Source organism: Sciurus vulgaris, assembly GCF_902686455.1.
Source record: "Sciurus vulgaris genome assembly, chromosome: 3".
NCBI lineage: Eukaryota > Metazoa > Chordata > Mammalia > Rodentia > Sciuridae > Sciurus > Sciurus vulgaris.
This window is the reverse complement of record NC_136463.1, coordinates 3,945,437-3,968,292: the sequence shown is the minus strand read 5'-3', so window position 1 is coordinate 3,968,292 and position 22,856 is coordinate 3,945,437. Positions and strand designations below refer to the sequence as shown.

Here is a 22,856-nt window from a genome sequence, read left to right as displayed (position 1 = left end):
CGAACTTGAGAATTATGTATTCAGTTGCCAGTCCTTCCCCGGTTTGCTGCCTCAGTCATCTCAAATTCAGCATGTCCCTCTCCAGGGTTCGCCTCGGTTGATGGGTGCTGCCATGCCCTTGGGTGTGTTGGTGAGAGACCTAGTGACCGTGTTTGATGCCTCCTTTACTGTTTAAGCCCATATTTGGTTCATCACCAAGTCCTGTTCGCTTTGTCTCCTAAATAATCTTCAAACCCTGCTTTCTGCCCCCAGATCCTCTGCTGCTCCCCAAACCTAAACCTGAGTCTCAACTCTTTGACTGCAGTAGCTTGCCGACTCAGGGGTTCCATTCGTTCATGCCAACCCTCCCCTAATCCAGTTTCCACAGAGTAGCCAGAATGAGCTCCTAAAAACACAAATATGATTGCTTTTCTCTTGCTTATCTCATTGCTCTAAGGGTAAAGACCAAAAAATTTAACCTAAGTCTGCCTGCCAGACTTGCTCTGGCTATTTTCCATTGCTTCCTATCCCTTAGGCGTACCTGTCATCTTGTTTCCTTTTTCTTTTTGTTTCTTGGCAGTGGTAGGGATTGAACCTAGGTCCTCACAGGTTAGACAAGTGCTCTATCACTGAGGTTGCAACCTGAACCCCTTCTGCTGATGTGAGATATATATATATGTTATTGTTATTGATGGACCTTTATTTATTGGTTTATTTATTGATTGATTGATTGATTGGTATGTGGTGCTGAGAATTGAACCCAGTGCCTCATACATGCCAGACAAGTGCTGTACCACTGAGCTACAACTCCAGCCCCTTTTTGCTGTTTCTTAAACATGCTGTGTCTCTTTGCCCATAGAACTTTTGTGCGTGATGTCACCCAGCCAACTTAAGAATTTTAGGTCACTGCCGTAGGACTATCCATGACCTCCTGGCTAACGAAGCCCCTCCCCTACATTCACTCATAGCACTCTCACTTCTTAGCACCTTGCAACTAATGGATCATGATGGGAGTTATCTTTCTCTCCCATAGGAGTGTGTGTGTAACTTATGAATGTAGATATGGCTTTGGTATATTTATGTTATCACCATAAAGAATGACCTGATAGCAGCTCTAAGAATTTGTCTTTCAAAATTGAGTTGGCTTTTATCTAGTGATTTCATGGGGCAGACCAGTTTGACTTGTTACTTCAAAAGGACACTGTTTCATTTGTTCTAAGAAATTCACTTCTCCCATTGTAACATATCTGAGATTGGCATGCATAGCAGTCAGTGGCATACATGTTCTGCTGTAATTGTCATTTTTTTTCTTTCTTAGTACATAAAATAACTATGTCTTATAGTTTAAGGTAACTTAGTTTATATAACATCTGGTACTTTGTAACAAATTCATTCTAGGAACCTATGTTGCTCAGTCATTCTGTGGAAACCTTAATAAATTTTCTGTAGCTAGAGCACGTAATGAATGACATCTTGATCTCTTGAGGAAGTTTCTGCCTAAAATTGTTTTGGTCATATCTATAGAGTTAAAAGTTGGGTGCTTGATTTGTATATTGTAGACATAAACTTAAGTTTGTGTCTATATGTGTACATATCTGTTTTGATTTAGAAAAATTGTCATTTTTTAAAAATTGGACAGGCTATCCCTTAGTTCCAGAGACTGTTAATTAGACTCAGACCCTCTAAATGCATTTTCCCTTTTTTCCCTGCCTCTCTCATGATACTGGAATTGAACCCAGGGCTCACACATGCTAGGCAAGTGTTCTACCTCTGAGCTGCATCCCTGGCCTGTTCCCTTGGCAGGGAGTTTTAGATGAAGTATCCGCAGACATTTCCCCCCACCCCTAAATCTGGGCAAGTTCTGGTCAATTGGATATGAATAGAAATAACATGTAAAATTCTAGGGCATGAACCAAAATGGACATGATTTGCTCTCCAATTCCCTTTTTCTTTCCTCTAGTGAATAAAAAGAACTTGAGTCCCAAGATGACCAACATGGAACAAAGGTGCATGACCAGCCTTTGTACCATGGGGGAGAAACATCTTGAAAATGTTGTATTTTAGTGTCTCTCTTTTACAGCAGCTTCACCTGTACTCTAACTAATGACCATCTAAGAGATGATATATTGTTTAGGGACTCCAATTTCCAAATCCTGAGATTAGCCTTCCTGTCGGTCAATTCAAATCTGAAGCATATGGCTCTCACTTTGAACTATAATAAAGAATATGTGCTCTTTAGGGATGTAGTATGAGGTAATGCATGCAGTTTATGCTTGGGACTCCATCAGCCCTCAGCTTGAATGGCAGCCCTGCCACTTACTGTCAGTGTCAGTACATTAGTACTCACTAATATCCTCCCAACTTCAGAGTCCTCTGCTTTAAGATGTGGGTGATAGTCATTTCAGTGGGAATGTTTTGAAGATTAGACGAGCTCTTCCCAGTGCTTAGTGAATGACACCTTTTGTTATTTCAAGTTTGAAGAACTATGACCTCAAACTGTCTACCACCCTAGTATTTTTTTCATTTGGAACTTTGTGTTATGAAGGATAGTTTGATTTTCAAAGTTTTATCCCTGGACTAAGCACAACCATCAGAAACATGGACTGACTATGTTGCCTGGACTCCCTAGAGACTTGCTGACTTTTTGAGCATTCTGATGCTTCCCATTATGTGTGTTGGCTGTTGAGAAGCCTGTAAGAGATGGTTTAAGGAAGCCCACCCTTCACACACACTGGTGCTCAAAAGAAGCTGTCCAGTGCATGATGTTGCCCTCTGTGAGGAGCATCCCCCTGGAAACTTATTTTTGGACCTGAATGCTAGGGAAACTTATTTACATTACATTATGAGAATGTGTGTTCTCATGCTTAACGAGAATCACAAAGGTCAGAGAGAGGAATTGATTCATAAATGGTAAAATAATTTGGGAAGTTGCTAATTGCTTTCACTACAGGGCAAATTGTAGGTTAGCTCTGAGTATCTATTAATCTGTTACTAGGTGTGGTTTTTCTTTTTCCTTTTTAAAAGAAATCAGAAAGCCAAATTAGTGGCGACTAGCAGTACTTTGATTTTATGAGGGTAATGCCTTTTCAAATTGGTGTTTAATGTATTAGAATAGCATAGTCTTAGACACATGGCTCCTACAAGTTTACATATCCTGAATACTAGATTGGTGATGTAAGACAGTAATTTCCAGGTAGTTGTCAAGTGCAGAAAAAACAGCCTGTGGCCAGAAAACACTTGCTAGCAGTCAGCAGGGAACTCTAGACCAGGGCTCTGGTGTGAGCTCAGTTGGTCAGTGAGCAAGCAGTACACTGCTTTGTGCTGGTTGGACAAATGCCCAACAGCTGAACTTCACTTTTTCTTAGGTAGTTTCTCTAAGATCTCTATTTAGACCTTTTTCCCCTCCCCATCTGAACCTGCCATGTGCTTGAAAATAAAATAGAAAGTTAAATTTTTTCTATAATTGATATTTTTTCAGATGTTTTCTTATTGTTTTCCATACATTTCACATTTTTAATATGAAACACCAACAAACCAAAAATCTGTGATTTTTTTTTTTTTTTTCCTGCACAGTATAACTAGTCACATAATTTTTTTCTACTTTCATTATAGAAACTGTTAGGCAGATACTCTACTCCTTTATCAGCATATTGCTATAGCACATACCTCTGAAAGCCTCTCTCCTGCTGTCTTCCCATACTAGCCATAAGCTTCAGATGTTTCTGGATCAAGGGACTGGGTAGATGGTAGGATCATCTCTTTTCTTATTTGATTTTTCCCTTGCACAGTTTGTCATTAGGCTATTTCTGCCCAGGTTTGTACGCCTGCCTGCTCTCCCAAATTAGAATCCAGCTTTGAGCACAAGTTAATTTAGTGGCTCCTGAAGCCTAATCTATTCAGTTAACAGCCCTGTTAACTCACAGAATTGCTGGGTCTTTGAACAGGACAGGTCCCTGGAGATCGCCTATAGTCCAGTGCCCACATTGACAACTGCCCTGGCTTCTTTCATCGCTTCAGTCACTGCCCCCACCCACCACCTCCCAATTCCATGGTGCTGGGACTTCATTCTTTCCTGTTTCATAGTCATGAGGAGAGCCTTTACTAAACCTGCCAAATGTATCACAAGTTTTGGAACACCAATATCATGGAGATTTAAAAAAAAAAGTGGTCAAGTGATACTAGTAAATTCAGGCAGAAGAGCTCTTGTACTCCATCTTTCAGGTTTAATATTTCGGGTCTGTGTGCTGTTAGGTAAATTCATCACTTAGGCACAGCTATGATGGTGCGACAGTATAAAAAGGTCTCCAGTTAAGTGGCAGGATTGAAATAAGCTCTCATTTAAGAGTTTCTCTTACCTGACAGGAGAGAGAAACCATATGGCATTGAAAATGGGGCAAGTTTACTATGAACAGTAGCAGGGATGAAGAGAGATTGAAGGTCAGGAGGGAAAAAGTCTTTAGAGAATACAGAACAGTAGATAGAAGGGCTGAGATGGAGCACTCAGTGAGAGCCCACAGGGCTGAGGCCCAGACTCACTGGAGAGGCCAAAGCCATGATTCAGGGCATGACAGAGAAGTTGCTGTGATGCTGTGTGCATGGAAGTTTGCCATCTGCAGTGAAAGCAGTCATGGTAAAGGCCTCACCAGAATGACCATACTAGCAGCACCTAGCCCACAGCCTAACTCTCCTCCCACTGTGTCTCTCTAGCGCTCTCTACCAAAAAAACTGGATACCTGACCAGCTGGCAAAGAAAAAGTAGTTAAAGGCCACAGATCCATTTTCACAGAGTAGGCAAGAAGCAGACTTAGTGCTAAGAGGCAGTAAATCGATAACGAGCACAAGTTCCTGACCTCCAGACTTCTCAGTAGTTGGAAATGGACACTTTGGGGTATGGTTTTATGTTTATCACAGGTTCCACAGTACATGCTTTTAAATTTTCTAGGAAGCAATGAAGTCCTGATCATTGTTAGTAACCACTCTATAGCATGCACACCAGGCCATGCCAGCAAGGACTGCTGTCTCTGAGACCAGTTGGAGATTTTTTTCTGTTACTTTAAGTATGTTTTATATATATTTGACTGTGAAAATGGAGTGCTGTTAAAACTGTATTGTTATTTTAAAAATTTGAGGCTACTTTAAACTCAAAAATGAAATAAAAGGTATTTGCAAAAGGGTATATGTAACTCCTCTACTTGTAATGGACATGTTGATATAATAATACTTATAGAACTTTTATAGTGGTAAAAATGCTTAGTGAACATAATCACCTTTAAGACCAGTCTTAATTAAAATTGCTGCTTCTATTCTGCACTCAGTTTTATTGAGCAAGCCCAGGTACTTTTCAGGATTCTTTGGTTACAAGCAATAAAAAGTAACTGTCATTTAAGGGAGGAAAATAACTTTGGACCCATATGAGGTAGTTGACAAAATTGAAAGAAAAGCTGACAAGCCAGGACACAGGGCAGTTACCTGGAGAGGACAAGACTTGTAGGGCACAGTGAGTGAGTGAGTCTGCTCCAACTGTGTGTAGCTTCCTTCCCAAGAAGCATCATTGGCCAGGGGCCACTGCTGGGGAGCGCAGGTGCTGTGTGCCAAGCTGCAGAAACTTATTCCTGGACTCAGGCCACATTTCACAGAGACTCAGCTCTTCTCTCTGTTTCTTGGCCTCTCTTCTTTGGTGGTGCTTCATTCTCAAGATCTTTGCAGCGGAGAGCCAACTTCCACAGCTTCCAACCTCTGTTCTGGTTCATATTGAGGGTCCTTCCTGATTCTAAGCATTGTGGCCCAGGGAATATACTGCTCTTTGATTAGCCAAACACAGTGGATCCCTGGAGCCATTGTTCCTAAAAGTCCCTGGATTCAGGCGTGGGAAAGAGTTGTTCTCTGTGGGGACAGAGTTACCAGTAGGGGGAAAGGATGCCAGATGGCAAAGTGAAACATACAGGTAACTAACCTTATTTTCCAGAGAGAAGCCAACCAATATGAGAAATGACATTTGTTCTGTGATGAAAAGGCCATGAGGAAAAAGAAAGCAGAATATAGAATACTGGTGAAACCAGTTGGTGGCCAGGCAGCAAACCCCAGAGGTGCTGGTTTCTGACGCAAGCAGCAGGCAATGCCATTTCTTGAGAAGTTAGGTAAATTTAGGCTACAGGAGCTCCAAACTGAGAGTATTGTTTTGTTTTGTTTCAGCCATAATAATAAGTCTTAAATAAGTCCTAGGTCTGAAGTCTGTATTAGCACTAACATGGAAATAATTCAGGGTTTCTTTGAAAGCTTGAGGCAGCTGGTTTTGTCATGTCTCTCAGATCCCCAGAATTCTTCCTCACCCTCCAAAATAAAAGTTGAGATCTTACCTTCTGTGGGCAGGGAATCCAGGGCCTTCAGTATGTCCCAGGCCTTCACTGTGCTGCTTTAGGCCTGGCCCAGGCATAGCCAGAGAGTTAGTTTGAGACTTGGGGCATTGTACCCTGATTTTGTACTTCAGTTCTCACATTCTTTCTCTGCTGTTTGGGGTCAGCACTGCATGTGCAGAACCAAGTAGAACCCCAGACAGTGACAACCCATATCCAGAACTGAGGAATTCTCTTCTCCTGGTGATTCCTCCCTGGGACCCCTTTTACCATCCATCTCCCAGGATCTCCTTTTTTTAGTCCTCTGTGAGAAAGGTGGATTGGTCTCCTTTTAACTGCCTGTGCCACCCCTGCCACAGCATGGCTCCGTGACTTCAGCCCACACCCTAGTCAAAGTCTCAAGAGAAAAGGGGAAATGAGAAAGTAACCCCCATACTGGTTGCCTCCCTAAGTTTCAACTCCTTTCCCTAAGCCACCTGCTTTTGTTTACCTTCCTTTATTTGTATTTTTTATTTTATTTTATTTATTTTTTTTTTTTGGTGGTGCTGGAGATTGAACCTAGGGCCTTGTGCTTGTGAGGCAGGCACTCAACCAACTGAGCTACCCAGCTCCTTTATTTGTATTTTTGTATTGTATTATATTTTGTCCAGTTATTTGTTGTGAATCAGCAGAAAGAGGCTATATCCCCCTTCCTTGAAGGCCCAGAAGTCCTAAATCACTGTCTGTATTAGTTTTCTGTGCTGCGTAGCAAATCATCATAAACTTGGTGGCTTAAAGCAATGCATACTTCTTACTTCAGTTTCTATGAGTCAGGATGCTGGATGCAGCGGGGTCCTCTAAGGCCTCAGTCACAGCGAGAGCTGAGGATGGGTTGCTTGCTGTCCATGCTTCCTCAGGCCATGCTGGCAGTATTGCTTCCTTGAAGTAACAGGATTCATAATTGTCTTGTTTCTTTAAGGCCAGCAATTGAGAGGGAGAATCTAAAGCCAGTCTGCTAGAATAGAGTCTTCTGTCACGTAGCAAGGGAATGATTGACTCCTCTGCCATCGCCTGATGGTTAGAAGCAAGTCACAGTCCCTTCCTCACTCAGTGTAAGCCTCAGAAAATCCAAGAGTCTGTTGGCCATGTCACCCCAGGATCCTCCTCTAATCTTGTCCATCAGAGCTACTTGGTGCGTGTTTACCTTCCTTGCCCCTAGTCTGTGTCCTGCTGGATGACCTAAGTGGTAGTGGTGGTAGGGTTATTTTTGTTTGTTTGTTTAGTTTTATATTGTTCTGTAGTACTGGAGATTGAACCCAAGGCACTCTATCACTGAGCTCTGTCCCCAGCCCTTTTTATTTTGAGCTAAGTTGCCAAGGTTGGCTTTGAGCTTACAATCCTCCTGCCTCAGCCTCCTGAGTAGCTGTGATTCCAGGTGTGTGCCATTGTGTGCAGCTTAGCCTACAAGCATCTCACCACCCCCATATGCTCAGAACTAAACAATACAGTGGAACCCATTCTTGCGACTCTAAATCCCCCACCTTCTCCCCCTTACTGTTTCTTTTCGTAGTGCGTGGAGTATTAAATATGATTCAAGCTTCACTGTCTCTTTCCTACTAGATTATATGCCCTGGAGATCTATGATTATTTTGTCTTGTTCTCCTGTACTACCTGCAAGGTGTAGCAAATATTTCCCACACAGAGCAGGTATTCAAACACGTATTGAATAAATAACCTTACATATTGCTATGATAATTGGTCAGGGTACCACTTCCTTCCTCTTCTCTCTCTAATTTTGTCTGCCAACATTTACCAGCCCTTCCTAACTTAAACACCACAAGGATGTTGTTATTGAATTAGCCAGACTTTAAAAGTAGTAACGTGTCACACACACACACACTCACACAAAGTGAACTAGAGAATATTTTGATGAGATGTTTGGAGTGTAACCAGTGTAACTTCAGAGTATAGGGACTGGTGTATCTTGTAGATGAAACTAAGGATAAGAAACATTTTCAGGTTCTGTTAACTAAACCTCAAGGGCAAAAACAGGTCCCCTTGCTGTTTCACTGAATCTTATTTAACAAATATTGTCAGCAATCAACTAACATAAAGACTGTAAATTGGAATATTCTCCATCCAGAGTCATTTTGTAGAGAGTGGGGACTGGATTCCCAGTACCCTTCATAATTTCATGTTCCAAATCATTGTTTTCTTGGGAAAACTTGAGTTTCATGAGGAGCACTGAGTCAGTCATGCTGTTGGGGCCCTGTGGAGAAGCTTCTGCCCCTCCAACCCCCTTCCAGCGTTGCCTGAGACTGAGAGAGCTGCTTCTTTCTCTACCCATGCCCTCCTACTCCCAAGATTGCAGAACTGTTTGAGAATGAAAGAAATATATATATATTAAAAATTTGGATGATCAAAATAAACTTTTTCTTTAGTAAAAAAGCCAGCTAGAGGAGCTCACCACAGGATGCCTTGTATAAAGGATAGGTACTTTGTATTGCTTTGGCCCTTTAGACTTGCTCCAGGCCCTGAAGTTGAGACATGCATCAGATTTTCTCCTTGCCTAGTTCCCACTACTACTGAAACATTAACCCATAGCTGCCAGTCTATGCTATTGTCTTTCACAGAAGCTGGGAATCTTTGTAGTGGCAATAAACTGAGAATAGAGTGGATGCATATGAATAGAGGAATGATTGAGTACTTCATTATAACACTCATGCCATGGTATATTATGGAGCCATTAGAAATTTAATAGATTGGACCTATCAGTTGCAGTGGGGGAGGGAAATTTCCTCATTCACATGTGTATTGAATGAAAAAAGCAAAATGCAAAACTTATATGGCATTATCCCAGTTTTGCAAAACAATGATCAAATAAAATCCCTTGTGAAAATGTATAAGTATGTGCATTTTCATATCATTACATGAGTATGGGCAGAAACAGGTGGATATGAACTGATTAGTTAACATGGGTTAGCTGGTGGTGTAACAATAGACTGTTGATGTGGATTTGGAGGGAGGTGAGAAATGGGTAAAGGAATACCAAGAAAATCAAACAGAAAAGCAAAGATTTTACTGAGAAAAAGAAGAAGAAGAAAAAAAAAAATACAGGCACAGTGGCACATGCCCATAATCCCAGCAGCTGGGGAGGCTGAGGCATGAGGATCAGGAGTTCAAAGCTAGCCTCATCTAAATCGAGGTGCTCAACAACTCAGTGAGACTCAGTCTCTAAATAAAATACAAAATAGGGCTGGCGATGTGGCTCAGCTCTGAGTTCAATCCCCAGTACCGAAAAAAGAAAATAACATTACATTTATAAATGTACATTAAATCATGTATATTTAAATGTAATTCTAAGTATTACTTGATCATATCAAAAAATAAAGTTGATGCCTTGAAAATTTGCATGGAGATTTTGTCCTGTGTGGACTTCAGTTGAGATCTTCCCAGACACTGGGAACAAAATCCCTGAATGGTCACAGGTTTTTCTTGGGGCCACAGAGACAGAACAGAGTCCTGCCACCAAGGCTGTCATAGCCCAAGGACAGAGAAAGCTCATGTTTTCAGTTAGAGCCAGAACCATACGGTCTCTTCCCTCTCCAGAAAGGTCCTTTGAGAGGAAGCCCAGATGCTCATCTTGCCACACGCTGACCGCACAGGCACATGTCACTGTGGTGGCCTGACTATTTGCTTCTCTTGTGTCTTTTACATGAGCGTCCTTGAGTGTATGTATACTCTGACTTTTTCATGTCTGTAATTCGGGAACTCTTGTAAAACCATTGCCCAAAAAACACTTGTGAAATGAATCAGTCCCTCCCTCTTTTCGTTCCTGTGAGACTGAACTAGTGGCCATAAGGGATGGCCTTCAGCTTTAGGCTTTCTAGGAAAGTGATTGATGAAAACAATTTAGAAGGAAATGGGAATAGAAGTCACATCCAAATGTCGGAAAGTGGGATTGAAAATTCCAGCAGTGGAGTAATCTGGATGGTCACTAATAATAGGTATAGTACCCTGGTAATCAGGAAAAATGTCATATTTTGCATTTGGGACTGCTCTGACAAAATAGCCACTCCCTGCCTGTTCTCTAAAGGAAAGACCACCATGAAACAAGTCCACTCATGCACACAAAACTCTGGATTGGTTTTTATTGCTTCACATTCAGACCTGAATGGTCAAGCTGGATTACTAGGCAACTGAGGAAACGCTCTCCTATCAGAGAGCCCAGGGGAAAAAGTGTCCAGAGGAAGAACACAGACAGTACAGGAAATGCAGAAGCCTTTTGGGAAAAAACCCTGATTGATGTCTATGACTGGAATAGAGGTGGTTTTCATACAGAAAACAAGAGCAAGGTGCTGGGGTTGTGGCTCAGTGGTAGAGCACTCACCTATCATGCATGAGGCCCTGGGTTCGATCCTCAGGACCACATAAAAATAAAGGTATTGTTTTCCACCTACAACTAAAAAAAAAAAAAAAAAAAGAGAGAGAGAAATAGTTACTAAAAAACTTAAATGTCGTGAAATAAGAAACTCAAGTAGATGGTTTGGAAGATACAGTTGAGCCAAGTGCCCAGGAAACAGTGACAGTTGTAAAAAAGACAGTATGATACGTAAAAGGTGAATTATTGTTGCTCCAAAAGGTTCATGTGTTGATTATGTTGTTTAGGAAGCTCAAGGAAGTCTTTCTCAAGAAAACAGCTGAGGAAGTGTGTCTTTGTGAAAGCCTCTGCCTAAGCAGACATTATGGGCAGAAAGGATGTGTGGGTATATTATCCTGAAGTTCCAGAACCTGGCAAGTTCAAGCAAAAGAATAGTTAGAATTGTGACAAGAGACTGCAGAGAAGATACACACATGACCAGCAGTCTGTGAGAAGACAATCAGACCCCTGAATATTCGGGAAATGTAGATCAAAACCAAATGAGGCATGTAAAGTAGTCAGATTCACAGAGAAAGTAGAAGTGGGGTTGCCCAAGGCAGGGAGATGGGGAAGTGGAAAGTTTTGGTAGGGACAGTTTCAGTATTGTAAAGTGGAATTTTGCCCAGTGGTATAAACAGAGCACTACTGAACTGTGAACTTAAAACTGCTTAAAAGAGCATATTGTGTATAGTGTATATTTTAATACAATTTTTAAAAATTTAAGGGGTTAAACAGTAGTCTGCTGTCGTTGTGGGTGCTCTCAGCCCAGACAAAACAGAGTGGAAGGCTCTAGAATGGGGATTTAAGAAGGCCAATGTTTTAAACTCAGTAGTAGTATAAAGTAAAAATGTGATTAGATGTTGATTTTTTTTTTTTTTTTTGGGTGCTGGGGATCGAACCCAGGGCCTTGTGCTTACAAGGCAAGCACTCTACCGACTGAGCTATCTCCCCAGCCCCCATTGATTTTTTGAAAATTATTTTTTTTTTTCCAAGCCAAACTGTATCCAGTTTTATTAAAGATACTTTTCATAAACAATCATGGTATTTCAGGCAGGACATGGGCAGACAATTGTTAACAGTATAGAACAACTTTCAAATTCCCTTCTTTGATGCACTACCAAAATCAGAAAGCCACTATAAAACCCTATGAAATCTTCATTTGATGCTCTGAATAGGGAAAGTTTAGAGTGAGGGGTGACATTTCACATTTAGCATGTTATTTAACAACTTTTCACAAGCCAACCCTGACTTGCAGGAAATGAAATGAAAATGGCAAAAATTATTAATGTGAAGATCCACAATCTAGAAAAGGAACTGTTGCTCTTCTGAGGGACAATATCTCAATGATGTCACTGGGAAGTCCAGATTGCCGACACTGGTAAAACCAATTGTTGGGAGACAGGTCCCAACAGGTCTGAGTGTAGGGGAGTTAAGTCTATGCCGATGGCACAGAGGGAGAGGAGGACATAAGATGAATTTGAGTTTTTCCATACCACAAGACATTTGTGCCAAGGTGGCTATGTGTGCCAACATCAGGGAATCCCTTCTCTTGGGAGCCAAGAGGAAGTCTCTCAAAACTAGCAGGGGAAGGTGTTTTCCCCCACAGCAATCCAGCTTTGGAGACATTCTACTAGTGACATATGGTCCTTCCCCTGAAAACAATGAAGTGTTCTGTGTGCTAACAACATAGCTTAAGGGGCTGGGGAGATAGCTCAGTTGGTAGAGTGCTTGCCTTGCACGCACAAGGCCCTGAGTTCGATCCCCAGCACCAAAAAAAAAAAAAAAGTAAAACAAAATTCTGCATTTTTATAAAACTTGATAAAAAATAGTATTTCAAACTGTACAGTCACCAGAAGTACAGTTATCAAAAATGCACACACTTCACTTGGCATCTCCAGCACCTTCGGCTTTCTGTGCCTGGTCTGTTTGGCATCTCCATTTTCTGCAGGGCTATTCCCATCCTTGCCAGCGTCGGCTTTTCCCTTTTTCCCTTTGAGTACCTTCTCTCCCTTCTTTGCAGGGGCCTTTTTAAGGCTTGGGCTCTGGCTTTGGAGGAGCAGGTTTAGCAGACAGCCTTGCTGACTTCTCTGTGGTTCGTCCTTCACCTTGGCTTTATCTCCTTAGCATCCCCTTCAGCCTTTCTCTTGGGCGTGGTGGCAACGGTGGTGGGACGCAGGCGCTGGATGCGGGCATGCAGCAGCAGGTGGCTTTGGTCGGTCCGGGGGTCATTCTCGCCTCTTCTTCACACTGCTCCTATTTTTAAAATTATTAATATAATAAAGAATAGCAGAAGTTGTACACTAAAAGTGATAGAAACCATTATTGCTAGCTGGAGGAAATTAGATGAAGCTTTATTAAGTATCTGACATCTGAGTTATGCTTTGTTCCGCGAACATGAGCACAGCAGGACCTGGTAAGAGGTCTCATGGCTACACGGGCTCTTTATTTACAACACTTTAGTTTACTGTTGTAATAAAATCTTCACTGTGTTGCCAGAGAATAGCTAGCTCTAATTAATTTGCAGACAAATAGAACTAAAAATAACAAAAGTCATTTTTACTCCTTTTATTGAATACCTTTTAAACTGTAGACTGTACTTGTCTGCTTTATTCAGTTTACTCTCTGAAGATAATTTAAGGGTCTCGTTGTGCTGTAGATCTGGAAAGTATAAGATGGCAGTAGGTAGTCACTGTTTATCTGGTACCCAGGGGTTCCCTGCTCCTTAGAAGAATTTTGTAAATGCAGATTTCTTAATGTCTCTGCACCTTTTATCATGAAACCATGCCTGGAAAGTATCATCTAAAATAATGAGTAATTATTTTTCAAACTTGACAAATGTGTAGAGCTATTTTAAAAGCAGTGTTTCTCGATGCTGGCTGAAGTTGGAGTCATCTGGAAGCTTTCAACACTGCCATCTCCTGATTTAGGTTCCTAGTGATCTCCCCAACATGGGTTGCGACCTTAATCTTATGTCCTGAAGCTTCCCAGGTAATTCTGACAGGCAGCCAGAGACTGAGGACCGTAGTTTTGAAGAAAGAATATTCAAAAAGACATTCCACATTCCGTATTGATTTAAAATATTTTTATTAGGGTAGTATTTAAATATGTACAAACTGACTCAGTTGAAAATCCTTGTGCACGTAGTTGTACATAAAAGCATGTTACAAATTAAAAACAAACTCCAAATGAATAAATTCAAAGCAACATTGATGGTTGGTTGATGTTTTGCTGAGGCTTTTGGGCAAGTTTTTCTCTTCCTGAGTCTGTGAAATTCCCCTTCCCACCTATATCAGCCAGGAGCTAGAAACTACAAGGTGACATAGATGGGGATAAAAATGTAATCATAGAAAATGTTGTGGACCCGAGGCTTTAGTAGAGTACCCAAGGAAGGAACTTGGAGAAGGAAGACCAATTCCTGAACCTAGGCTGCATACTCATTGAAGGTGTGTTCACAGCTCGCTGGATGGCAGTTTTGCCAGATCAGGCCTGACCCCCCTTGCTGGATAGCAGGAAGCATTCCTGTCCCCTGTGTTCCAACAGGAGCACAGACAGAACCCAGAGGAGTCATAGCCAGTTGCATGGGCACACATAGGAAGTGGGGGCGTTGGTGCAACCCTCTGGGTCAGGCTATGCCTGGGCTTGTGGCAGAGATATAGGGTATCGGTGCAGCAGGCCTGGGGTACACTATTTTCTAGTCAGGAGGGACCATGCTATTGGGAAGACCACCAGAGACAAATCTGGGGTGGGTTAGCAGCAGGAGGCCTGGAGCACAGTGTCTGTATTGAGTGGGTCATGGGAAGATGACTCTAGATTATGCCAGAGCTGTAGGGTTGCTGAGGGGCTGCCTGTGCCAGAGCCCAGGACTGGAACCATCACCAGTGGCCTCATACCCACATGCTGACCCTACAATGTAGCCACCTCAAACAGCAGGGAGGCCCCTTCCTCTTTCAGTATCCCTCAAGTACCTTCTACTAAGAAAGCTCCACTTAGTGCCCACTGAAAGGGAAATGCTTAACGAATCTCTGTCAGCTACTGCAGCCAGGTGTCGGAGGGTGAATTTGGAGCTGACAAGCAATCAGTTGGCCACGGACACACCATCCTACGCCAGCCAGCTCTCTTCAGCTTCGCAGCCCAGCCTCTAGGCTGCTGTGACTTCTTCCAGATGTGTTCCTCCATGCTGTGTACCCACGTATCTTTACAATAACACCATGCTGAATGCTACCTGTTTAAGAAAACAGTTTATCAAACAAACATGTAATTATAGTATGCTGTGAATCACCTCCAGAGATTCTGGTATGTTGAGCCAGGATAGAACCTAGGAATCCACTGATTATGATGATGACGATCCCAGAGGCGACACTTTGAGAAATACTGGCATGGGGCTATAGGGAAGAGACTATGACTTACTCAATATTGTACTTTTACAATATTTTGTAATATTTTACAATATTTTGCTTTTAAAGTCCTCAGTACAATGCCTGGTGGTAGTTTGGTGCCCAATAAATGTGAACTAAATGAAAGAGACAACTAAAAACCACTAAAAAAGGTAGGGCAGCTTGCTGTAGTAGTAGGAAAGAACACCCAGCAGTAACAGACAAATGTGCATTTCTGATGTTCTCTCTGTGGCCTCCTTTTTCCAATATGTGCCTGGCTTAAGACTTTTCTGCAGTTAATGCTTTTTCATTTTCTAAATTTTAAAACAGCCATTTTACTAATACTGCTTTTCTTTATTTTTGACAGGGAGAAAGAACAAGAAACACAAGAAGAGGAGCGTTTGATGGAAGAAAAGAAAAAGAAAAAGCAGGAAGAAAAGAAAAAGAAGGAAGGTGCTCAGAAAAAGGTTTGACCAGAGTTACTAACTCATTGTCTCTGCAATCATTGTGTCTCACTTGCCTTGTCATAGCCATCTGAGACCAAGTTTCATTCTGTCACTGTTTTAAATCAACGTGCTGAGTCTGTGACCAGCACGGAAGAGATACTGAGCTGGTGAAATAGCACAGGGTGACAGCTGCACTAGCTCTTAAGAACTGGGAATGTTAGAGCTGTGTCAAGAAGTTTGATTCTAGTCGTTGGTGATGAAGAGAACTCTTCACAACAGCCACCTCCAAGGAATGAGGAAAAGGTCATGAAACTTGATCGTTTTAGAAAAGCTAAAAATAATTTTTGCAGAAAATTCTTTGGCCTATGTTCTTTTATAAATCCTATTAGTAAATATTAAAAATCAAAAATTCTGCTGTAAACATTAAAGTCATGCTTGAATTTTCTGCCTTTTAAATACGAAGTATGCCATTTGTTTTCATTCTTGCCTAGTTGAATGTATCTTGTAGTTTAAAACTGTATGCCTTTTAGACTATTAAAATACAGAGCTCAAATGAGCTTCCATATAGGTTGTTGTTGTTTTTTTTTTTTTTTTTTGGTCTTTAGTTTACTATTGGTATGTAATCCATAGCATGTAGACAAATACATGTTTTTCCCAGTAATAAATTATAATGAATAAACTGGGCAAAAGCTTGCTTTAAAATTTTCAGTGTAAAATTCTGCTTATAGACTTTTATATATGCACACATTCTACACACTATTGTTCCTAAAGAATTTCTGGTTTTGTTTTGTTTTGTTTTTTCAGGCTGCTGATCAAAAAACCAAAGGTAAGTTTGTTTATATTTGTGTCGGGGGGTACATTTTATGGTGGTACTAAACTTTTTATGAGTGTGATTTCTTTTTTCAATTTTTAATTGATGTCTCAAAACAAAGGATATAAGCATGTCTGTGATTCTACTTTTTATTATTCATTGTGAAATTCTTCATTTAACACTGGTTTTACATCTGCATCTCATTGGCCTTTGATTAATCTAAAAATGCCTTAAGAATGTTGCATTAGCTTTCTACACAATACTTTTTAATTTTCTTTCGGTTTGTTTTCCACCAAATAAGGAACAAACTGACTGAGTTGGAGTAAGAATAACCAAAGATATCTGAATTTTTTTAAAAAAACTTCCAGTTCCTCATTGCCAGCTATTCTTTGTAGGTGTAACCTTTCTATAGTCCTTCTTCCTTATTGATACATAAGAGGTTTCTTTTGTGTCCTCTAAGTCCTGAACTTGCTTGTTTCTGTTGCCTTCGGGGTGTTGATGGAAACACACAGTTCTCACTGTAGCTCCAGCATCACTGAGTTGTGTTGGAAATTTAGAATGAACACAGGCAAGCCACACTTCCAGCCTCTTCAGTTCATGCTTGATGTGTTCAGGTGGTTTCCCTGGTTAAGGGCATACTTTGGGTCACATACACCAGCTCTGTTTCACTTGGGGCAAGTGACTTCCCTTTTTTAATTCTCAGGTATCTCATATTTAAAATGAGCAATGAATTGTTGTTGCCTCATAAACCTGTTGTAAAGACAGAATGAAATCATGCCAGAAAACAGCTCAATTCCTCGTTTATAGTTGGTGCTCAGTAAAGGATCTCTCTAACTGTTGTCATTCTTAAGTTCTTATTTTCTGTCGACCCATCACATGTACACATACACTGAGACACTTTTATGAGCATGCTTACTCAGGCTGCCGTCATTACCAATATACTCCACTTCAGTTTGGCATTTTATAGTTTTCAAAGAAAACGTTATGTATGTTACCTCATTGAGTTTGTAATTGAGCAGGACAGGAATTCATTTATAGATAATGCTCCTGGTGAGCATCATGTTCTTGATTGACAGTGGTAAAGATAGGACTGAGAGAGCCCAGGGCTTCTGATCCTGGTGCAACTCAGCCTTTTCTCCTTAAACTAGAGTCACATTAAGAGATGAGTTTAACATAAATTGAAAATTAAAAGGCAGCGAAGTAAAAAGGAGATTTTTCCTTCTTCTACTCTTAGAAGCATGGTAAATTCCAGAGGGGCTCAAAAGGGTTGGTACTTAGTTGTATTTGAACTTATGATCTGAAATAAGAAACAGTGATTTCTTAATAGTTGTCACTTAAAAATACAGTATTAGTTTTCTGAATCATTCCTTTTTTTAACATTCGAGAAGTTTTTATATTCTGCTTTAATCCTAGCTGTATTCCATTTTCACTGTCATTGTAATTGTTTTCTCCTCAGATAGTAACAGTTTATTTATGTGTAGTAATTGTGAATTACAGTTGGCCTACCACTTTACACAGAGTTAATAATTTCTATTGCTGTGCTGATCAGTATTTTCATTGTTGACTCCACACTCTACTGGGGTTTTTATCTTCTCTAAAATACTGTTCCTTTGGGTATAGATTATCAGTGACTACTAACTAGCCTGAGAATGGTTCATAATAATTATCATTCACATCCTACTAAACAAAAAAATGCTTATTGAACTGTAAAGAAGTTTTTTTTAAAAAAACAGGACTACTAGGTAGTTCACTAGAGCATTAGCAGCATTAGGTTTGAATTTACTTAAATTCTCCATCATTACCAAGCCAAATCAAAATTGGCTGCTGCAAGTCGAAGGTTCTGACTTTCTGACTGGACCCCAGTGTCAGATCGTACAGACTTGACCTGACTTTGAACTAGTGAGGTTGGTTTTTGTTTGTTTGCTTGCTTTTGTTGTTGTTGTTGTAGATGGACACAATGCCTTTATTTTATTTATGTATTTTATATGATGCTGAGGATCAAACCCTCACACATGCTAGGAAAACGCTGTACCATTGAGCTACAACCCCAGCCCTGTGAGGTTGCTATAGTAGCATCTGAGTTTATACATGAAGTCGATTTGATTTTCTCTCTTTCTTTCTTTCTTTCTTTTTTTTTTTTTGTAATGATTGCCAGTTTTATTCCTCTGGCAAAGAAATCCAGAGGTAACTTGAGGTTTACATTTCATTTATAGTTGTTTCATCAAGAGTTTAGGTGCCCCCATTGCCCTTACAAGCTAGTTGCAAACTATTTTTGATTATTACTTATTAAAAAATCCTCAATTCTTTGTGTGTGTGAAAGGTGTTCATTAAAAAATACACATAAGCAAAAAGCAAATAAAAAACAAAACTTCAAAAATAAGCACAGTTGAGTTTTTGAGATATGTATGTGTGTATACACATACACACCCAATTTGGAATTGTATCCTACATATGCGAGCTGATACTAAACATGCTGCTTTGTAACCTGTTGACGTTGTACTGTGCATACGGGACGAATGAGCATATCTCCATGCGTATGCGTGAAGCTTTCCAGCTGAAAAACGAAACCTGGAAAGTAGGTCAAAATCCAGTGAGATGCTGGTGACAAGGAAACTACCTGAAACAATACGGCCATGTAACCAAAAGTAAGATGAAGGTCAAAGATACATCAGAAAATGATAACAGAAAGAAAGCAGGGGCTAGATTTCAATATCAGACAAAAAGGAATTCAAGGCCTGAAGCATACTGGATAAGGATGGCCACGTGAACGTCTTTGCTTCCAAAGACGTTCACGTAGCATCACGAACTTGTTTCTTACTCTTCTGATCTCTTCCCTAAGCCTTTCCAACTCATCTACTCCCCTTATCATTTCTTCAGGGTCCACATGCCTAACAGGAGTGTCCTCTTTAAATCCCTGACCAGTTGTGCGGGCCCTCCTCTAAGGTTTCCTTCTGCTTCCTGGCTTAAATTTTCTTGGGAAGGTTGAGGATTTCCTTCTGTTTCCTGTGGTACATCTTCTGAAGGATGGTCTTCTGCCTTTGGCATGTTCTATGGTTTTCCTTCATTTTCTTCACAAGACTTTTGCATGTTGGATTTTTTTTATTATTTCCTTTTGGAATAAATTAATCCTTCAGGGATCCAGGAGATTTTCCTCCCTCTTCCCTCACCTCGATTTGTGTCACGCCCAAAAGACCAAGAGTCCTTAAAGGATCTGGGTTACTTTTCTCTTTCTCCATCAGAAGCGAGCTGCTACAGGGAAACAGGTCCTGGACTGTAAGCTCGATTTGATTTTCTAACATGCTGGCATTCCTGTCTGCTTCCCCTGTTCTAGCTTGCATTAATAGGGCAGGGACTCCATTTGCCTGCTCTGTCTCTCCTCCCCAGCACCCTCACTCAGCGACTTCTTTCATGTCAGACCCAGTACTAGGCCCTTACATTTAGTATTTTGCATTGTTGGTGGCATTCTCTCTAGGGGACAGATGAGTAAATTAAGGCTCTGGAAGTTTACTGTGTGTCCCTATGACTGTGGAGCAAGTGAGTGGTGGCTGATGTCCCTAGAATCTTCTGCCATACAGCCCACTGAAAAAACACGCAGCAGACACTTGCCCCAGCATGTCCAGTCTCTGCAGTCACTGTGGTCCAGAGCAGTCCTGCCTGTGGCAGGGAGTGTGCTCAGAGGCCAAGAGCTGACCAAGGACACAGTCAGCAATTGACAGAACTTGAGTTAGCTATGCTTTGACCCCAGGGCCAGCTAGCCTGCCCGAGAGAATCACCAGAAACAGGGAGAGACCTTGCTGTAACACAGGGCAGCTCTCAGAAGTCCAGGGCCCAGGGCATTTGAATGTTGGAAAAGTTTAATGTTGAATGAGTCCAAGAGTTGAATACTCTAGAGAGAGGCCGTAGCTATACACTGTGTAATATGCCAGGTCAGTTTTTTGGCAAAGAAGATTAAACTGTTTTGGTCTTGATAATTAAATTAAACTAGATCAAATCAGTCACTAATTTTCTTGTTCTGAACTATTATACATCATTCAGGACTGGGCTGTAGATCAGTGGTAGAGTACTTGCCTAGCATGTGTGAGTGCCTCAAAGAAAACCGTTCAACTAGCAGTATTAGGAAATAGATGCTTTTGTTAGTTAGCATTGTATTTGACTTAATTTTCTCAATAACTGAGACTTGATCTCTTTAACTTTTGATTTTTTTTAAGATATTTTAGTTGTGGATGGACACAATACCTTTTTATATTTTACTTATTATTATTATTTTTATTTTTTTGCAGTACTGGGGATCGAACTCAGGGCCTTGTGCTTTCGAGGCAAGCACTCTACCAGCTGAGCTGTCTCCTCAGCCCCTATTTTACTTATTTTTATGTGGTACTGAGGATCAAACCCAGTGCCTCACATGTGGTAGGCAAGCTGTCTGCCACTGGGCTACAACCCTATCCCTTAAATTTCGATTTATTTTAAACATTTTCGGAGAACTTTTTAGAGTATATTATGTACACACATAATATACTACCCCTGCCTTCTCCCACAGAATATTAACTGGTCTTGGTAGGATGGTCTTCATTAGAGTATCACTAAAATTTTTTTCACACCTGACTATAACCATTTAACTTGTAACTTTACTTCAATGACTAATGTAGAACTGAATCTAACTAAAAACATATCTTTACTGAAAAACGTAATCTAATATACAGTATACCTCCTACCCCATAAATTTGTAAACAAGGTTTCCAGAAAGTCTGCTTTGCAGATTTCACAACTAAACAGAAAATTCTCCCTGGCTGTCTTTTCACATCCTGACCTGTGCCTTCTTTGTGGAGGCCATTTTAAGACTCAGAGCAGCGGAATCCATGTATGAAATACCATGCACCTAGTGATCACTCCCCGCATGCTACCCTGTAGCCAGGAACACACTCTTGGTTAGCTGTGGGGGACTTTCATTCAGACATGTGTTCACTCTTGTTCCTCTCTTCTGATTCTTCTCTGAGTCTGCAGATCTTCAGTGGGGTGATGTCCTACACTCCTGAAAAATCTGAGCATGTTTATTTTTCTGGAATCCTTTCCCTCCCCTTTTTCCTGCCTCTAGTCTTGTGTTGTTGTTGTAGTTAACCTTTACTTTATTTTTCCTCCTGTGATGAAGAACATAAGTAATGTACTTTCATTGAAAATAATTTGAGCATTAACTGGTTTACTTGAAATCCCTCTATCCTGAGATATTTACCAGTTAACATTTTGCCAACCATCCTTGAATGCATGTCATTATAAATTCACAAATATAAATATATGTTTATTTGAACTTTGCTATTTCCCTCCAATCCATTCTCCCCAAACCCAGCCAAGTGCTGCCCTGAGCCATCTGAGAACCTCCTTGTGAGCCTGCTCACAAACAAAATAGTCTCTTGTAAATTCTGCATTGGTGCCCAAAGAACAACAACTGAACACGATCTCTGGGTTTGCCTGAGATCCTATGTGCTCTCACTTCTGCTTGGGTGGGGCACTGGTCACAGTGTCAGATCAGTCTTTTTCCTGTGTTAACGATAAAATTGCCAGAATCCTGGAATTTACATGAATTCACACTCATATTCACACAACTAAAACAAATGAGTGTATCAATTTCTTCTAAAGGCAGTAGCTAAAAGTCTTCCTCATGCTCAGTACTTTTATGGCATTTTATGGCATTTTGTTTGCCTTTCTACAAAATTAATAAAATCTTAGAGCTTGAAGGATCCTTGGAGATGACCTAGTTCCTGTTTCAGATAAGAAATGAGATCCAAAGAGGGTAAGTGATTTGTGTAAGGTTTGACAGCTAGGTTGCAGCAGTATCAGAACCCTCATCTTCTGGTAGTCAATTGTGCAGGGTTGTTGTTGTTTTTTTTGTTTGTTTTGTTTGTTTTCTTACCACCACATAGCAAGATGAGAGACACAGGTGTTGTGTACCTGTTTTCAGTAGACTGGTCACTCTAGAAGGAACTTCAGTTCTTAGGATTCTTCTAAATAGACTGAAAGAAATCCCTCCAAGATTTATTATATGAGGAATCTTTAAGGGATGATACCTAAATATTTAGATTTCTAAATATTAGATTTGTCTTTCTGTTTTTTAAAGGAATTAATTTGCTATTAATCTTAAGAGATATAATAAATGTATTAATTTTCTCTAATGGGAACAAGAGTGTTAAGATGAGGTTTTAAAAATATATGGACAATTTTGAAAGGATAAAATGTACTGCCAAAAAACAAACTCTAGGCAGGTACAGGTTCATGCGTGTGTATGTTCCTGATCAAATTTTAAAGGAACGGCAGTGATGCTGGTAACAACAGGTCCAGCATGCTCTGCTTCCTCCTGCCAGGTCTCATCACAGCATCTTTCTGCGGTTGCTTCACTGAGTCTTAGATGACATGAAAGTACAGCTTAATTCTTCACTAAAACTTTGAACATAGAGGCAGTTGATAGTTCATAACTCAAAAAAATGCTGACAGCCTGCATTCTGA

The 22,856-nt window shown here is 40.6% G+C and overlaps 1 protein-coding gene and 2 pseudogenes across 3 annotated transcripts in view; 1 reads left to right on the top strand and 2 right to left on the bottom strand.

Moving 5' to 3' along the window:
* Positions 1-22,856, top strand: part of TNRC6C (trinucleotide repeat containing adaptor 6C) — a 115,089-nt gene that overhangs the window by 22,770 nt on the left and 69,463 nt on the right. The window contains 2 exon segments of the mRNA XM_079134193.1: positions 15,472-15,571; positions 16,355-16,376. Coding sequence (XP_078990319.1) covers positions 15,509-15,571; positions 16,355-16,376 — 85 coding nt within the window. The 5' untranslated portion in view covers positions 15,472-15,508.
* On the bottom strand, positions 11,706-14,907 carry LOC306657414 (non-histone chromosomal protein HMG-17-like; annotated as a pseudogene). The gene is made up of 3 exons: positions 14,835-14,907; positions 13,308-13,389; positions 11,706-12,938 (listed from the first exon to the last, which is right to left on the bottom strand). The product of its transcript is annotated as a non-histone chromosomal protein HMG-17-like (transcript).
* LOC306657803 (transcription elongation factor A protein-like 8) lies at positions 16,384-21,839 on the bottom strand (annotated as a pseudogene). Its single transcript has one exon. The product of its transcript is annotated as a transcription elongation factor A protein-like 8 (transcript).